The sequence below is a fragment of the Leucoraja erinacea genome, chromosome 11 (assembly GCF_028641065.1).
Source record: "Leucoraja erinacea ecotype New England chromosome 11, Leri_hhj_1, whole genome shotgun sequence".
NCBI lineage: Eukaryota > Metazoa > Chordata > Chondrichthyes > Rajiformes > Rajidae > Leucoraja > Leucoraja erinaceus.
Window position 1 is genome coordinate 32884879 of NC_073387.1, and position 17294 is coordinate 32902172.

General features: G+C 43.0%; 1 protein-coding gene across 1 annotated transcript in view; it reads right to left on the bottom strand.

Moving 5' to 3' along the window:
- The window catches only part of LOC129701658 (prenylcysteine oxidase-like), a 42035-nt gene that overhangs the window by 23418 nt on the left and 1323 nt on the right, over positions 1–17294 (bottom strand). Inside the window, exons 2-4 of the mRNA XM_055642990.1 lie at positions 15955–16161; positions 7404–7578; positions 4657–4868 (exon numbers count right to left, since the gene is read on the bottom strand). Coding sequence (XP_055498965.1) covers positions 4657–4868; positions 7404–7578; positions 15955–16161 — 594 coding nt within the window. The remainder of the gene's footprint in view (positions 1–4656; positions 4869–7403; positions 7579–15954; positions 16162–17294) is intronic.

Below are 17294 nucleotides of genomic sequence, written 5' to 3' on the forward strand. Positions count from 1 at the left end.
ATCTCTGGAGAACATGGATAGGTGACGTATCAGGTGAAGACCGTTCTTCGGACTCTTGTACTGACGGGGGGTTCCAAGAGAAGGGGGAAAGCTGGTGACATTGGGAGAAGGGGTCATTACTGGGAGGCAAGGACTCAATCCCATAGAAAAAGGTCCGGAGGCGGAGGCGACAGAAGAAGAGCTCTCCATCATGGCGGTAGACAAAAATGCTGGAGAAACTCAGCGGGTGAGGCAGTATCTATTCAAATGCTCAGAATTCGTTGATGTGGGGGTGGAGGGACCAATCTGAAGAAGGGTCACGACCCAAAACATCACCTATCCATGTTCTCCGGTGGTGTTGCCTGACATGTTGAGTTACTCCAGCATTTTGTATCTTTTTTCCCCCCATTGAGTCTGGAGCCTGGGTCACCTTGCCAGTGCACAAAGTGCTGTAGTCTGTGGGAAGTGCAGCAACGCTGCAATCTTGTGTCTAAAAAATGAGAGTGGCGATAACCTTTAATTGAAAGATCTGTCCAGTTACAAGTGTACATTGAAGGTCACAGATCTCAGCAAGGATGGTCTTGGTGAAGCAGAGCCAGCATTCATTGCTCCTCAGAGAAGTTTGAGTAAGACTACGATTTATTGTGGACCTTACATGAATAAGGTAGTGGGTGATGAGTCCTTCTCTGCATCAATGCACCCCACGACTGCCCATGATGCCTCCCAGGTCTCTCTTCTCTCTGCATGCCGTTCAGCAAAAAAGGGAATTGAATACATGCAATACCCCTTGGAATTGTGTTTTGTTGCATATGGGACTACCTTGAATGGAGTATTTTGGACAAGTTGTGATGAAAGGCCAGTTTCCGTGTTGCATGACTATGAAATGTAACTAAAGATGCAACAAGGCCAATCTTAAGGGGATCTTATAGAAACTTACAAGTTACAACTTACAACTTAGAGGGGATCTTATAGAAACTTACAAAATTCTTAAGGGGTTGGACAGGCTAGATGCAGGAAGATTGTTCCCGATGTTAGGGAAGTCCAGGACAAGGGGTCACAGCTTAAGGATAAAGGGGAAATCCTTTAAAACCGAGATGAGAAGAACTTTTTTCACGCAGAGAGTGGTGAATCTCTGGAACTCTCTGCCACAGAGGGTAGTTGAGGCCAGTTCATTGGCTATATTTAAGAGGGAGTTAGATGTGGCCCTTGTGGCTAAGGGGATCAGGGGGTATGGAGAGAAGGCAGGTACGGGATACTGAGTTGGATGATCAGCCATGATCATATTGAATGGCGGTGCAGGCTCGAAGGACCGAATGGCCTACTCCTGCACCTAATTTCTATGTTTCTATGTTTCTATGTTAAGTAAAACCAGCTAGACGGCAGAGAGCTATTGAAGCAAGCTGGCAAACGATGCCTCAAGCAAGCTCTTTAAACAGCTGGGTTTCAAGCAAAGCATCAGTAAAAGAGGGTGGTTCTACAACTATGCAAAGATTACTGCTTTTCAGACTAGAGAGGTCGGAATAACATATGGGGGAGGGAAAAAAAATCACACTGGAAGGCAAAAAACCTTCCGTTGGCATTATTGGGATAAATTTAATGCTGAAAAGCCAGGACTCAAATTTCCCAAACTACTAGATCTGGAAATGGGCAGAATTCCCCCTACACTTTGATAAACCCCTTTTCAATTACAGATTACAGTCTTTCCCAATGTGACAGAAACAAATTCCTGAGGCTACATATTATGAAAACAGACATGTACGGGAAAACTATCAGCACTTTCCAGAAAATGAAACAAATTTATTGACGAATCATCAACAGCGCATGTTGTACAGAACTTCAGCAATTAGAATCTATCCCTGCTTCTTAGGAGTATTGTCTATACCCAACTCTGCCTTTGCTGGGTGTCCACTGAGTCCACACCGACCAGCAATCCCTGCACATTAACACTATCCTACATACACTAGGGACAATTTACACTTATACTAAACCAATTAACCTACAAACCTCTACGTCTTTGCAGTGTGGGAGGAAACCAAAATCTCAGAGAACGTACAAACTCCATACAGACAGCATCTGTAGTCGGGATCGAACCCGGGTCTCTGCCGCTGCGCCACCGTGGCCGTGCTAATGGAGAATCCATGGTTGTTATGGAGATGGAAGACACGTCTACAACATTTATACCAAAGTAGGTAGCACAGTGGTGCAGCAAGTGGAGCTGCTGCCTCACAGTACCAGATATCTGCTTTCAATCATGACCTCTGGTGCTGTCTACATGCAGTTTGCCCATCCTCTGAGTGAGTCAGTTTCCCATGGGTGCTCTGGATTCCTCCCACATCCCAAGGCTGCAGGTTGGCAGAATGACAGGCCATTGTAAATTGCCCCTGGTGTATGGATGAGTTATAGAATATGGGGGTGTTGATGGGGAGAATAAAAAATGGGATGATTGCAAAATTGGTTAAATTGGTGGTTAATGGTTGCTGTGGGTTCAGTGGGCCGAATGGCCTGTTTCTGTGCCTCTCTATGACTCTAGCAGTAGCCTTTTCATAAAAGTATAACTGTGAAAGGAAAGCAGGACTCTTGACTAATAAATCTTACTAGACTAAGTGGGACCCATTGGGTCCCAGCATCACACGGGAGGGCTGGTCCCCCAACGCAATATTCCACCTCTCCACCAATTCCAATATTGGTGGCCAGTGGGGTGGGGGGGGGGGGCTTTCTGGAGCGCTAGTATGGGTGTTATGGGCTGAAGGGACTGGTTTCCAGAGGGCTAGTATGGACATTGTGGGCCAAATGGATTCTTGGGCTGGCAGCTCAAGCCTATTGTGCTGGCAGCTCACTCACTCACGGCTGGTGGGCTGGCAGTTGACTCACGGCTATTCCTTGAAATTCCATTTCAAGCAGGGTGCAAGGCCACCAAATTCAAGTGCAGTTTCTGACCACTTCAAGCAGGGTGCAAGACCACCAAATTCAAGTGCAGTTTCATACAATTTCAAGCAGGGTGCAAGGTCACTAAAGACAGTGAGTCGTGACCTCTCCCTCCTCCATCTTGCAGAGACTGAACCATGCCCACACCTGGGTTTTATAGTCCCTCCCCCATCCTACCAGAAGGGCCGTGGCTTTCATGGCGTGATTGACAGGAGAGAGAATCTCAACATTTTTTAAACACTAATAACTCTTTTATTTTTCATCGATGGGTTAAATCCTCGGCACCTGATGAGCGGAGGGGAACTCTGAGTAAGATGGCCAAAAATCACAGCCATAAGTGGCAGCGATTTTTCTAAAATCAATATACAGAACAACTGGAAATGGTCAAGATCAGATTTTTAGTAATATAGATATGCAAAGATATTGGTTTACCATATACTGAGATTAAAAGTACCAAATGTGCAATAATTTAAGTTGTGCTGTGCTGTTTCAACACTCCCAATTAGGAACAGAAGAATATTGTCAAGTCAATTTTATATGTCACATACACCTACGAGATGTGCGGTAAAATGATAGTGGCTATGCCTACGGATTGTGCAAAAACTACAGAACAGAATAGAACAGAATCATATTTACATGTTAGAGAAAAAAACAATTTTAAAAAGACATAACTGTAAATTAGTACAGTAAATTAGTCTCTGGTGAGGTAAGAGTTTACAGTCCTGATGGGCCGGTGGGAAGAAACTCTGTCTCATCCTCTCTGTTTTCAAAGCATGGCAGCGGAGGCGTTTGCCTGACTGTAGCAGCTGGAACAGCCCGTTGCTGGGGTGGTAGGGGTCCCCAATAATGTTGCTGGCTCTGGATCTGCACCTTCTGATGTGTAGGTCCTGCAGGGGGGTGAGTTTAGTTCCCATAGTGCGTTCAGCCGAACGCACTACTCTCTGCAGAGCCATCCTGTCCTGGGCAGAGCAGTTCCCAAACCAGATTGTGATGTTGCCGGACAAGATGTTTTCTACAGCCCCAGAGTAGAAGCACTGAAGGATCCTCAGAGAGACTCTGAATTCCCTCAGCTGCCTGAGGTGGTAAAGGCGCTGCCTTGCCTTACTCACCAGTGCGGCAGCGTGTGTTGTCCATGTCAGATCCTCTGTGATGTGGACTCCCAGGTATTTAAAGCAGCCCACTCTATCCACAGTAGCCCCATTTATCTCCAGTGGCGTGTACGTCCTCGGATATTGTGCCCTTCTAAAGTCCACAATCAGCTCTTTAGTTTTTATGACATTCAGGAGGAGGCTGTTGTCCTGACACCAGAGTGCCAGATCAACTACCTCCTCCCGGTAGTCCTTCTCATCGTTATCGGAGATCAGGCCCACCATCACAGTGTCATCAGCAAACTTGATTATGGAGTTGGAGCTGAACCTGGCCACACAGTCATATGTGTACAGGGAGTACAGTAGGGGGCTGAGGATGCAACCCTGGGGGGATTCTGTGTTCAGGGTGAGGGTGTTTGATGTATGTCTTCCCATCTTGACCACCTGGGGCCTTTTATTGCATGCCATTTATACCCAGGACCGTAATTATCAGCAATAATGTTCTCCTGCATGTTTCTAACTTTAAATTATTAAACAATCAATTTAAAAAATATATAAATGATCAGAACCTCAGTGTTTATTACATTGCAACTGTATAACTTTTTATACCTGTTAATTTAGACCTGTTGTTTGTTGAGTATTCAGATACAAAAGGAATACATACCAGCAAATGCAGGCATGGACGGTGACTGGCCATAGTTGACTCTGGTAACTGCAGTCACTATTTCATCAACGAAGCGCTGAGAGATTCCCAGTTCCTGCAGGGTTTCTGCCACAGAGCGCTGGGTCAGGTTAATGAAACGCTCCCCGCCCAATGACTGCATCATCTCCTCCACTGTACTGAACGCATAGCCATGGGTCTGGTACTTGTAGATCCTGTGCCAAATTATATCATAAAATCACTTATTTTCCTTTAGAACTTTTATGACTTATTTTTATTTGCAACTTTAAACTCAATTGATATATTAATTAATTTAACAATTTACATTCTTTTTTTAAGAAATCATTGTTGGCTATTCGGAAAGAGAATGCTGAAAATACTCAGCAGGTCATGCTGCATCGACAGGAAGAAAAACAGTTGACGTTTTAGGTCATCTACGGAAGTAAACAAAGCTTGCTAAAGTGCAGGGAGGGGTGATGTCTCTGGCAGGGTGAAACCATGGAGACATGGGGATAATGCGTAAACAGGTTATCTGATCACTTCAGTGAATGGGGGGAATTAGAAAATTGTGAAGTGTAGAGCAGGAGAAAATGCCCAGCAGGTCAGGTTTCAGTATGTGCTCTACTTCCAGAGCAAAAAGCGAGGAAAAAAACGACCTGAACGAATATCACAGACAGTTGCAAGATGATAATTGCTGGCCTTATCCTCCTGCTCTGCATTTCACAACTCCCACAGTCCTTTATGAGGAGCCATCCTGGGGAACGGCTGCTAACCAGCAGCTGTCCGTTCAATTCACTTTTTTTTAAATTCGTTTTTAGTGAATTTTGAACTATGTTTGTTGGGGAATTTGACATTTTTACGTGGGGGGGAAGGGGGAAACTATTTTCTAGGTCCCTACCTGGTTGGTGAGGCAGCTTTTTCCCCGGGCTGCACCGTCGACCCGTCCTTGCGGCCTACCAGCGGGAGTGGAGCGGCGTTTTCCTGGCAGGGACCGCCCAGCACCTTCAGCTTCGGTGGCGGCACAGCGCTGGAGCGCTATCGTGGAGCGGAGCAGGCGATGTATTGCCTGGGTCGCCGCGCTGGAGCCCCGGTATGCTGAGACCGCTGTGATCAACACCGTCGAACTGCGGGCAGCGGCGCCGACTTTAACATCGGGAGCCTTGGAGCACCAACCGACGGGGCCCTGTCAGCTTCGGAATGCCACGGACTCCGGTAGGGAATCGGCCGTTCCAGCCGCTGTGAGGACTCTCCCGACGCCGGAGCAACACCACCCGGCGAGAACGGCCAGGAACATCGGGCCTCCATAGAGGCAACTGTGGAGGCCTCAATAGGCCTGACTATGGGAGAACTGGGGATGGGGACTGGACATTGTGCCTTCCCCCACAGTGGTAACCATTGTGGGGGGATGTTTTTGTGTGTAAATGATTATTTTATTCTGTGTCCAAGATGGCTGCCGGAAGGGAGAGTGTACGCTGGCGCGCTTTAGCTGCCGCTGCTCTCTCTTCATATTGTGTTTTTGATTTTAGTCTTTGGATTGAATTCTGTCTTTAATTTGTGTACTGGTGATGTATTTATTATTTATTTCATTAAGCTTACATGTTTTTACTCTATTTGCTAAATTTTGTAAGGTGTCCTTGAGACTCTTGAAAGCCGCCCATAAATAAAATTAATTATTATTATTATTATTTATGCATGTTTGTGTTCGCTGATTGCTGCTCATTTACAGTTTATCATCATTTGTTTACACTTAATGGACCCTGGTTTCACACCATCAATGACACCTTTCTCCCTGCAGCTTTACAAGCTTCTTTTGTCTCCGCTTCAGTTCTGACAAAATGTTTCCATTGATTCTGTTTCTGTTTCCACAGATAGTCTTGACTCTGTATCAGGACCTGATGTATTGTCTTGGCCTAAAACATCAACATCAATCATTTTCGGGCTAAAGGAATCGAGGGCTCCCTCGTGGGAAGAAGACAGGACAGGTTAATGATTGGGGATGATCAGCCATGATCACAATGAATGGCGGTGCTGGCTCAAAGGGCTGAATGGCCACCTCCTGCACCTAGCTTCTATTTCTATTGATATGGAGAAAAAGCAGGAATGGGGTACTGATCTTAGATGATCACCCATAATCATAGTGAGTGGCGGAGCTGGCTCGAAGGGCTGAATGGCCTACTCCAGTACCTATTTTCTATGTTTCTATCCCTTTGCCCCAATAGATGCTGCTTGACCTGCTGAGTTTCTATGGCAGTTTAGTTTTTGCTTTTGTTATCCAATCTTATTTGCTCTCTCACAGACCTTGCCATTTGTTCTTCTTCCTTCCACCATTTTACAATTCCATACATGCTTAAAACCTAACATCTTTCCAGTTCAGAATTAAAGCATTAATTTTGTTTGTCTTACTGAAGATCCTGCCTGGCCTGCTTACTATTTCCATCATTTTCTCCTTCTATTCAAAAACGGAATCTCTGGTATTTATTTCACTGCTGTTTGAGGGTTGTCTGTACTCAAACAAGTTGTTGCCATTGACGTTACCGCAGCCTCCATATTACAACTACCTTGTGATATCCTGATATCATGGAAAACACATTATCAATACAAGTTTACTTTTTCATTGAATTTGCACGATTGATAAATGGAATGGAACAAAAAAAATCACATGAAAGTGCCTGTTCTTTGGAGGCAAGCACATTTTTCACAGTTACTCTGCAGCTACAATCGATAATATAAGAATTACACCACACCCATACCTCATGAACTTTTCGAGTATTTCCTCCACCCACATCTGCAGGCGCAGTAAACCAAACCCATATCGCCACCACAATTTAAACATATCCTGGAGATACCAGTCGGTCTCTTCAAATACAAAGTGCTCTCCATTGAAGATTCCAACCTTCTCTGGAACACCTTTTCTGTGCTTCAGTCCTTGAACAGAGAGGGAAAGAAAGATTAACAAATACCATGTTGCTATAGTAATAAGAAGAAAGATGTCAGTTAAATCAACCATGTTTAAATCAAATTCCTCGTATGTTGCAAAACATACTTGGCTAATAAAGTATGATTATGATTATAAGAAATATTTGGGCTTTTATCCAACAAATTTAACAATAAAAGGGTCTCTAATTGCTGTGCCGTTTAAGACAGTGAATAACCAAAAGAAATAGTCTGGGTCCATTTTCCACGTGCGCTCATGGTATTTTGTGCTATGGATGGTAGCAGAGGGACTAATGCTGGTTTTGGCATCATGAATTGGAGTTGAAATTGGAAAGGAAGTTATTCCAACCTGGCTTGCATTCCTTGATTGACATTTGGTTTGATTCAACAGTCCTGGTTGCCAGGATAGAAAGTGGAGAAGGGCCAGAAACTGATAGAAACAAAAAGGCAGACTTTAAATCTTCTGGAAGTGCATCTAACAATTTTTGTTGATAAGCTTATTTTGGTTACAGGAAGAAAAGTATTAACAAAGCACTGCATTCATCATCAAAATTGTTTGCATTGCAAACTATAGGGATCCATAACTCAAATAAAAAAAATAACATGCAGTGTGTGAATTAACTACTTTAAAGATTGTGCTTGTGGAACAGCTCAAACAATACATAACCATATAACAATTACAGCACGGAAACAGGCCATCTCGGGCCTTCTAGTCCGTGCCGAACACGTATTCTCCCCTAGTCCCATCTACCTGCACTCAGACCTTAACCCTCCATTTCTTTCCCGTCCATATACCTATCCAATTTATTTTTAAATGATAAAATCGAACCTGCCTCCACCAGATAAAATCGAACCTGCCTGCAGATACTGGAAAAATTGAAGGTAGACAAAAATGCTGGAGTAACTCAGCGGGTGAGGCAGCATCTATGGAGAGAAGGAATAGGCGACATTTCGGGTCGAGACCCTTCTTCAGACTGACGTGGGGGGGGGGGGGGGGGGGGGGGGTGGGAAGTAGAAAGAACGAGGCAATACATGTGGCATTTTAATAAAACCAATCACATTTACAAGGTTGCTTCTTGATCAAACACAGATAACACAGCACAGAAAGTAATAGGAGAAAAAGCATTTCAAATAAAACTTCAATGAGTTTCTTCGTACAGTGATTGCCAATAAAAACATAATTGCCAGCAAATGCAAATTGTTGATCTGGCATGTCGTTCTTTAAAGATTTATAGGTGTAAAATTGTCTGTATTTTTATGCTGTTGCAAACTATAATTAATCAGCGCTTTTACAAATGTTAGGTATAAAGAGGACAGATTTATGTAGCCTTGTCATATATCAGCATTGGTATTGAAATACCAAGCCCAGATTCACAACAGGCAGATGCTACGAACCACTTTCAGAATTTCAGCATTAAGGACAACTCAGTGGTAGAAATTATTAAACAGTATAATATTGAACCAAAGGGGCCCTGCACCAGTAGACTATGTGTTAGACTATGGCTACCTGAGCTGAGCCCACTGGAACCTGGCTACCTGAGCTGAGCCCACTGGAACCTGGCTACCTGCATTGGACATCAAGAGAAAGTTTAAATTCTTTGTGCTGGGTTGGATCACATCAGCCTGAGTCTCTGTTACTACATGGACCCTGAGAATCAGAAGCATGGGACTTGTTGGCAGTGCCTGACTGCAAGTTGCATGGATAGTGCAGCTGGCACAGCATGCAGTTCCTGTTCCAACTAATCATACTAAGTATGAAGGTGTCAGTAGGATCAGATATTAGAAAAAGTAAACATTTGCAGTCAGTGGTCTGGCTTGCATTCCACTGGCTGTGGTTGAGCTGAATTTTAATTGTGTTTCCCAGGACAAACTCACTAGTTTCCTGAAAGGCCACAGGAGATGTCTGTGTATGTCATCTCATCACGATAAGCATGAGATTTGCTTTGTGATCTCTGGCCATGTCAGTAACTCCAAATTGCTTAAAATAATCCAGCTGCTTTTGCCCTCGTCATATCTGGGCAATGGTGATAGATGCTCCAGACCACCGATGGCTGATGACACATTGCATCTTCAAATATAGGATCCTGATTGTTAGAGCTGCCCAGCAATAAGGAATTGAGGACACATTGAGAGTAGGGAAGATTTAAACAAGAGGACATGATTTGAGAATTAAGGAACAGAAGTTTAGGGGTAACATGAGGGAGAACTTCTTTACTCAGAGAGTGGTAGCTGTGTGGAATGAACTTCCAGTGGCAGTGGTGGAGGCAGGTTTGATTTTATCATTAAAAAATAAATTGGATAGGTATATGGACGGGAAAGAAATGGAGGGTTATGGTCTGAGTGCAGGTAGATGGGACTAGGGGAGAATAAGTGTTCGGCACGGACTAGAAGGCCCGAGATGGCCTGTTTCCGTGCTGTAATTGTTATATGGTTATATGGTTATATTTTACATGATAGAGGCACTGAGACCAGCCAAGAAATATCAAGTCACCACTTTAGCCAAATATGCAAAGTTCCTTTAATGCTTCTATTTTGCTACAATTTGGCATGTCACCAAATATTCTAACAAACCTTTACAGGTGTACAGTAGAAAGTACCTTGGCTGGGTTCATCATGGCCTGGGATTCCAATGCAAAGGAATGCAAGAGGCAATACTGAGTGGTTGACCCAGCCCAGTCTCTCACGGGCCTTCTCTCCATTGAATAAATCCACGAGGTGCTGCTTCAAGTTGATAGCATCAATCATCAAGGATACCATGCATCCGGCCCATGCCCTCTTCTGACTGTTACCAGCAGGCAGGAGGCACTGAAACCTTAAGTTGCACGCCACCAGGTTCAGGAACAGGAACAACTGCTTTCCTACAACCATTAGGTTCGTCCAGGCAACCATACCCTATCTCAAAAACGAACACTGCGCTCCCATAGACATGTTTTTTTCTCTAATTGTGTTTTGCATTAATAATTTGATTTTTTAGCAGAGCTTATCTTTCTTTTTTTTCTGTCCTACGGAATTTTATGTAATTTATACATAATTGTGTAATTTATACATAATTTATAGTTTTGTGTGTTTGAGTCTGTGCCGGTGATGCTGCCGCAAACAAGATGTTAACTGCACCTGTATCTCATCATATGTGTGCATATGACAATAAACTCAATTTGACTTGACGGCATTGAATGGTGGGGCAATCATGGGAGGGGGGTTCAGGTGGACTACAATTGTTCCTATTTTTCTTGTGTTCGTGTTATTGGAAGATAATACGGGAGCTGCCAAAACAAATTAAGCTATCAGCCATCCATCGGCAGGTGTAGCTGCATACACAGGGGACTGTAGCAAAGGACTGAAACGCCTGTGAATGGATTTAAACATGCTCAACTGGTCACTTCTGCCTTCATGATTGCTGGGGAAATGGAAATGCATTTTGTTTGGAGAGACTGAATTAAAGGAAAGTCATTCTGAAATTTGCATCGAGTTATAGCGTCATAGAATGATACAATGTGGAAACAGGCCCTTCGGTCCAACTCGCCCACACCGGCCAACAATGTCCCACTACACTAGTCCCACTTGCTTGCGCTTGGTCCATATCCCTCCAAACCTGACCTATCCATGTACCTGTCTAACTGTTTCTTAAATGATGGGATAGTCCCAGACTCAACTATCTCCTCTGGCAGCTTGTTTCATTCACCCACCACCATTTGTTGCAAAATATTACCTCTCGGATTCTTATTAAATTTTTTCCCCTTCGCCTTGAACCTATGTCCTCTGATCCTTGATTTCCCTACTCTGGGCAAAAGACCCTGTGCATCTACCCGATCTATTCCTCTCAGGATTTTGTATACCTCTATAAGATCTCCATTCATCCTCCTGTGCTCCATGGAATAGAGACCCAGCCTACACAACCTTTCCCTATAGCTCACACCCTCTAGTCTTGGCAACACCCTCATAAATCTTTTCTGAACCCTTTCAAGCTTGACAATATCTTTCCTATAACATGGTGCCCAGAACTGAACACAATAGTCTAAATGCAGTCTCACCAACATCTTATACAACTGCAACATGACCTCCCAACTTCTATACTCAATACTCTGACAGATGAAGGCCAAAGTGCCAGAAGACCTTTTGACCACCTTCTCTACCTGCGATTCGTCCTTCAAGGAGCCATGCACCTGCACTCCCAGATCCCTCTGCTCTACAACACTACCCAGAGGCCTACCATTTACTGTGTAGGTCCTGCCCTTGTTTGATGTCTCAAAATGCAACACCTCACACTTCTCTGTATTAAATTCCATCAACCATTCCTCCACCCACCTGGCCAATCGATCCAGATCCTGCTGCAATCGTTCACAACCATCTTCACTATCTGCAAAGCCACTAACTTTTGTATCAGCAGCAAACTTGCTAATCTTGCCCTGTATGTTCTCATCCAAATCATTGATCTAGATGACAAATAGTAACGGGCCCAGCACCAAACCCTGAGGCACACCACTGGTCACAGACATCTGGTCTGAGAAGCAGCCTTCCACCATTACCCTCTGCTTCCTTCCATGGAACCAATTTGTTATCCATTCAGTTATCTCTCCTTGGATCCCATGAAATCTAACCTTTTAGAGCAGCCTACCATGCGGAACCTTGTCGAATGCCTTACTGAAGTCCTTGTACACAACATCTACTCTCTCTATTTTGTTGACATCCTTCCTATAATTAGGCGACCAAAATTGTACACCATACGGCCAATTCTGGAGTATGGTGTACAATTTTGGTCGCCTAATTATAGGAAGGATGTCAACAAAATAGAGAGAGTACAGAGGAGATTTACTAAAATGTTGCCTGGGTTTCAGCAACTAAGTTACAGAGAAAGGTTGAACAAGTTAGGGCTTTATTCTTTGGAGCGCAGAAGGTTAAGGGGGGACTTGATAGAGGTTTTTAAAATGATGAGAGGGATAGACAGAGTTGACGTGGAAAAGCTTTTCCTACTGAGAGTAGGGAAGATTCAAACAAGGGGACATGACTTGAGAATTAAGGGACTGAAGTTTAGGGGTAACATGAGGGGGAAGTTCTTTACTCAGAGAGTGGTAGCTGTGTGGAATGAGCTTCCAGTGAAGGTGGTGGAGGCAGGTTCGTTTTTATCATTTAAAAATAAATTGGATAGTTATATGGACGGTAAGGGAATGGAGGGTTATGGTCTGAGTGCAGGTGTATGGGACATGGGGAGATTATGTGTTCGGCACGGACTAGAAGGGTCGAGATGGCCTGTTTCCGTGCTGTAATTGTTATATGGTTATATGGTTATTATATGGTTACAGCTCTGCCCTCATCAACCGTTTTGGTTACGTCTTCAAAAAAATCAATCAGATTCGTGAGACATGACCTCCCACAGACAACACCATGCTGACTATACCTAATCAGCCCTTGCCCATCCAATTGCCTGCATATCCCTCAGAATACTCTCCAGTAACTTAGCAACTACAGATGTTAAGCTCACTGGCCTATAGTTCCCAGCATTTTCCCTGCCACCCTTCTTGAAAAGAGGTACATTTGTCACCTTCTAGTCTTCCAGCACCTCTCCTGTATTTAAGGACGACTTGGAAATTTCAACCAGGACTCCCGCAACTGGTTGATCCAGTTAAGAAGTCTGAAAGTTTAGCCGTTTCCCTTCCCATTGCTCCAGCCCAAATGGCTGGGATTTCCATGGATGTTTTATTTCAGAGTTCATGCATATACAGTTTCATGCAGTTTGCTTCCATGCTACACTTATGAAAGTTGACTCACGGGGATCGAAGTTCATTCAAGGCACCATATTCCTGCTACTCAGAATTCTACTCTGCTTCCAAAACTTGGGTTTCACTGAAATCAATGGAACCAAATTTCAGAAGCAGAGTACAATGAACACTTGCCAACATATTGCATATTCAGTCCAGCAATTAAGAAATCATTTCCATTCTTATGTGTCATATGTGGCTTTGCTCTGTTGCAGGCCCTCGGAAAGTAACGATATGATGCGCCTTACAACTAGTGCAATTTTTACCAAATTTAACACTGTTTGTTTCAGATTGCACACTTACAGAAGATGAAATCCATGGAACAATAAATATGATCCAAGTTGCTTGAATTAATTAGACTAACCAATAATCCAGAATGTTATAGAATAATATGTGGATTGTCAAACGTCTATTTAATGTTAGATTTGGAAGTTTTGCATGACAGAGATCAATGCATAGATTCGGTGAACCCCTATGGCATATAGATTTTAGGATAGGGAAGCATGAAATTGATTCATTTGGATTTTAAAATTGGATAGAACAGTATCTTCTCCATAGTGAGGTGAGATCCAGTGTTTCTGTGCTGAGAAACTACATGTTTAAGAAAGAACTGCAGATGCTGGAAAAATTGAAGGTAGACAAAAATGCTGGAGAAACTCAGCGGGAGAAGCAGCATTTAGGGAGTGAAGGAATAGGCAACGTTTTGGGTCAAGACCCTTCTTCAGACCTACATGGAGTTCATTAAGCACTAGGAGAGCAGCAGAAATCATAAAGACTCTTATATCTAGATGCTGGGAATACAAGGAAAGTATAGTATAGTTTACAGTCCTTGCTTTGATCACAATAGAGTCAAAAAGATGTACTGGCCTTTTGAAGACTGGGGTGAGATTTACCAGAATAATTGGAATCGAGGACATTTTACAAGGAAAGATTTTGGAAATCAGGCTTATAGTCCCTGGAATTTGGAAGATTAATGGGTCATTAGGACAGAGTGAGACTAATCTTGTTATTCAGAGAATTAAAGTAAAATTCCAAAATTTAAAATTCGGTAACAGGTCTACAAAGAGGGTGGCTGCAAATTGAAAACAGCAATAGATGGTAGATTAAATATTGACTTTAATTCTGAAAATTTGTTTTACAAAGTGATGTGGGGAAAAGCCAGATGGAGAGAATTCGGCACCAGAACAGCCAGAACATCACTAGATGCTTGCTAAACAGTCCTCTGAATATGTATACACCTTTGCAGCACAAGTCTCTGACTATCACCAGCTCTCTCAGCAAACATCTGGGTTCCATTTGCCATTCTCTCATAGCAATGGAATGGCATGCAAGACATGTAAGAATGGAATTGTGTCATCATTATTAAAATGAACGGGAAGAGAGGAGTAAACATAAAATATTCAGCAGCAGGCAAGACCAAGCTGGCAGAAGCAACTGGACAGAAATGGAGTAAGAAAAAGCAATGCAAGGTTTTTCTCTGGGTGGAAGATTAACTAGGATATATTTAAGAGGTAGTTAGATGTGACCCTTGTGGCTAAATGGATCAGGGGGTATGGAGAGAAGGCAGGTACAGGATACTGAGTTGGATGATCAGCCATGATCATATTGAATGGCGGTGCAGGCTCGAAAGGCCGAATGGCCTACTCCTGCACCTATTTTCTATGTTTATATGTTTCTATGATACGTGCAAGCAAATCCATTGTATAAGAATTACTTAGTTGTGAACTTTACAAACAGGCATGGCATTTGTAAATAAAATGTTTAGTATTACAGACCTAACAATCAGGGAATCTGTTCCCTCACCGAAGACACTAGAATATGAGCTAATTTAGAGTTTAGAGATACAGTACAGAAACAGGCCTTTTGGCCCACCGAGTCTGCACTGCCCAGTAATCCCCATACACTACTGCTATACAACACACTAGGGACAATTTACAATTTTTATCAAAGTCAATTAACCTACAAACCTGTACATCTTTGGAGTGTGGGAGGAAATGGAGCACCCGGGGGAAAACCCACAAGGGAGGACATACAAACTCCATACCGACAGCACTTATAGCCAGGATCGAATCCGGGTCTCTGCCAATATAAGGCAGCAACTTTATCGCTGCGGTACTGTACTAATGTTGTCACCAGAACAACTTTGTCACAAAGGCCGCAGGAAGTGTCCCTAAACTAAACTAAAAAAGCGGTCCAATATTGAATAGTGTGACATTCCTACACCAAAGAAAATGTGCGTTTTGTAGATTGTAAGACAACAACCTGCTTGCATCGTAACGTCTGGCTGACAGAGCAAATCAAAACTTTGACTTTTTATAACAAATATTGTGGGTGCTTGCTCAAAAAAAAACTTATGATTCTAAATATAGACAAAAGTGCTGGAGTATCTCAGCAGGTCAGGCAGCATCTTCTCCAGAGGTGCTGCCTGACCCGCTGAGTTACTCTGGTACTTTGTGTCTATCTTTGGTATAAACCAGCATCTGTAATTCTTTGTTTCTACATTATGGTTCTGAATTCTGGATTTAAGCTATCCTCAGTATTTTCTAGAAAAATTCAAAAGAAGATCTGCTGAAAACTTTGAGAAAAACAGAATTACCATCCATCGCCTTACCTAACTGTTTGACAAATTCTTGCATGTGAAGGTTGAGTGGGTGAATGACAGAGCCACCAGTTTCATACTGTTGGCCATTTACAGTAACTGTCGCCAGCCGACCTCCAATGGTTCCTTTCTCATAGACATCAATTCCAACATTGTGACCGAACTTCTGTCTGAGGAAATAAGCAGCTGAAGATCCCCCAATCCCGGCACCTATTACAGCTGCGGAAGATAGGTAGAAGAAAATTTTAGTGTACTGAATTTGGTTATATTTTTACTTCTAAAACAACATTCACATAAAGGGCAGTCTCAAAAAAATTGGAAAAATTGACAAAGGATTAAACTAATTATCAACAAATATCAGAGCAAAGATTCTCCTCTTGAAAATCTTGGATGACAAAATGTCCAGTAGTAGATACTTCAATTGTGCTCTGGAATAAAAATGAAACGTGGTCTTAAGTATTAAACAATTGGGATAACTAATTACTTTTTTTGATACTGTATTCCAGAAGCCCACTTACTAAATTGGTTTACCTTTCTATCAATAAAGTTTACTGCATCAAGTGTTTCGAAATGATCTTTTAATTCTAAACAGTGATATAGAGTGGTATAACTATGTACTAGGGTTTTGAAATAATTTTTGTGACTCTTAACAGTGCGCATCGAAATGTCAATCCACACCAGCTTTATCATAATCCAACGATGCTGCCTCATCAGACGTGTGCACACCTATAAGCAAATTCTACAGGAAGTGGCTCACTTTCACCAAGAGAAGGAACCTTCACTGTCATAGAGTGATACAACATGGAAACAGGCCCTTCTGCCCAACATGCCGACACCCGCCAACATGTCCCCGCTACACTAGTCCCACCTGCTTGCATTTGGCCCATATCTTTCCAAACCTGTCCTATCCATGTAACTGTTTCTTAAACTTTGGGATAGTCCCTGCTTCAACTACCTCCTCTGGCAGCTCGTTCCGTACACCCACCACTCTTTGGGTGAAAAAGTTACCTCTCAGATTGCTAGTAAATTGTTTCCCCTTCACCTTAAAGCTATATCCTCTGGTCCTCATTTCACCTACTGTGGGCAAGATACTCTATGCAACTACCCGATTTATTCCTCTCATGATTTTATACACCTCGATAAGATATCACCCCTCATCCTCCTGTGCTACAAGGAATAGGGTCCCAGCCTCCTCAACATCTCCCTATAGCTCAGACCCTCGAGTCCTGACAACACCCGTATAATTTTTTTCTGCATCCTTTCCAGCTTGACACCTTTCCTATAACATCGAGCCACTGACTCTTCCATTGACTCCACTGAAGAGGAAGGCCTAGGATCCACAAACTTGACTT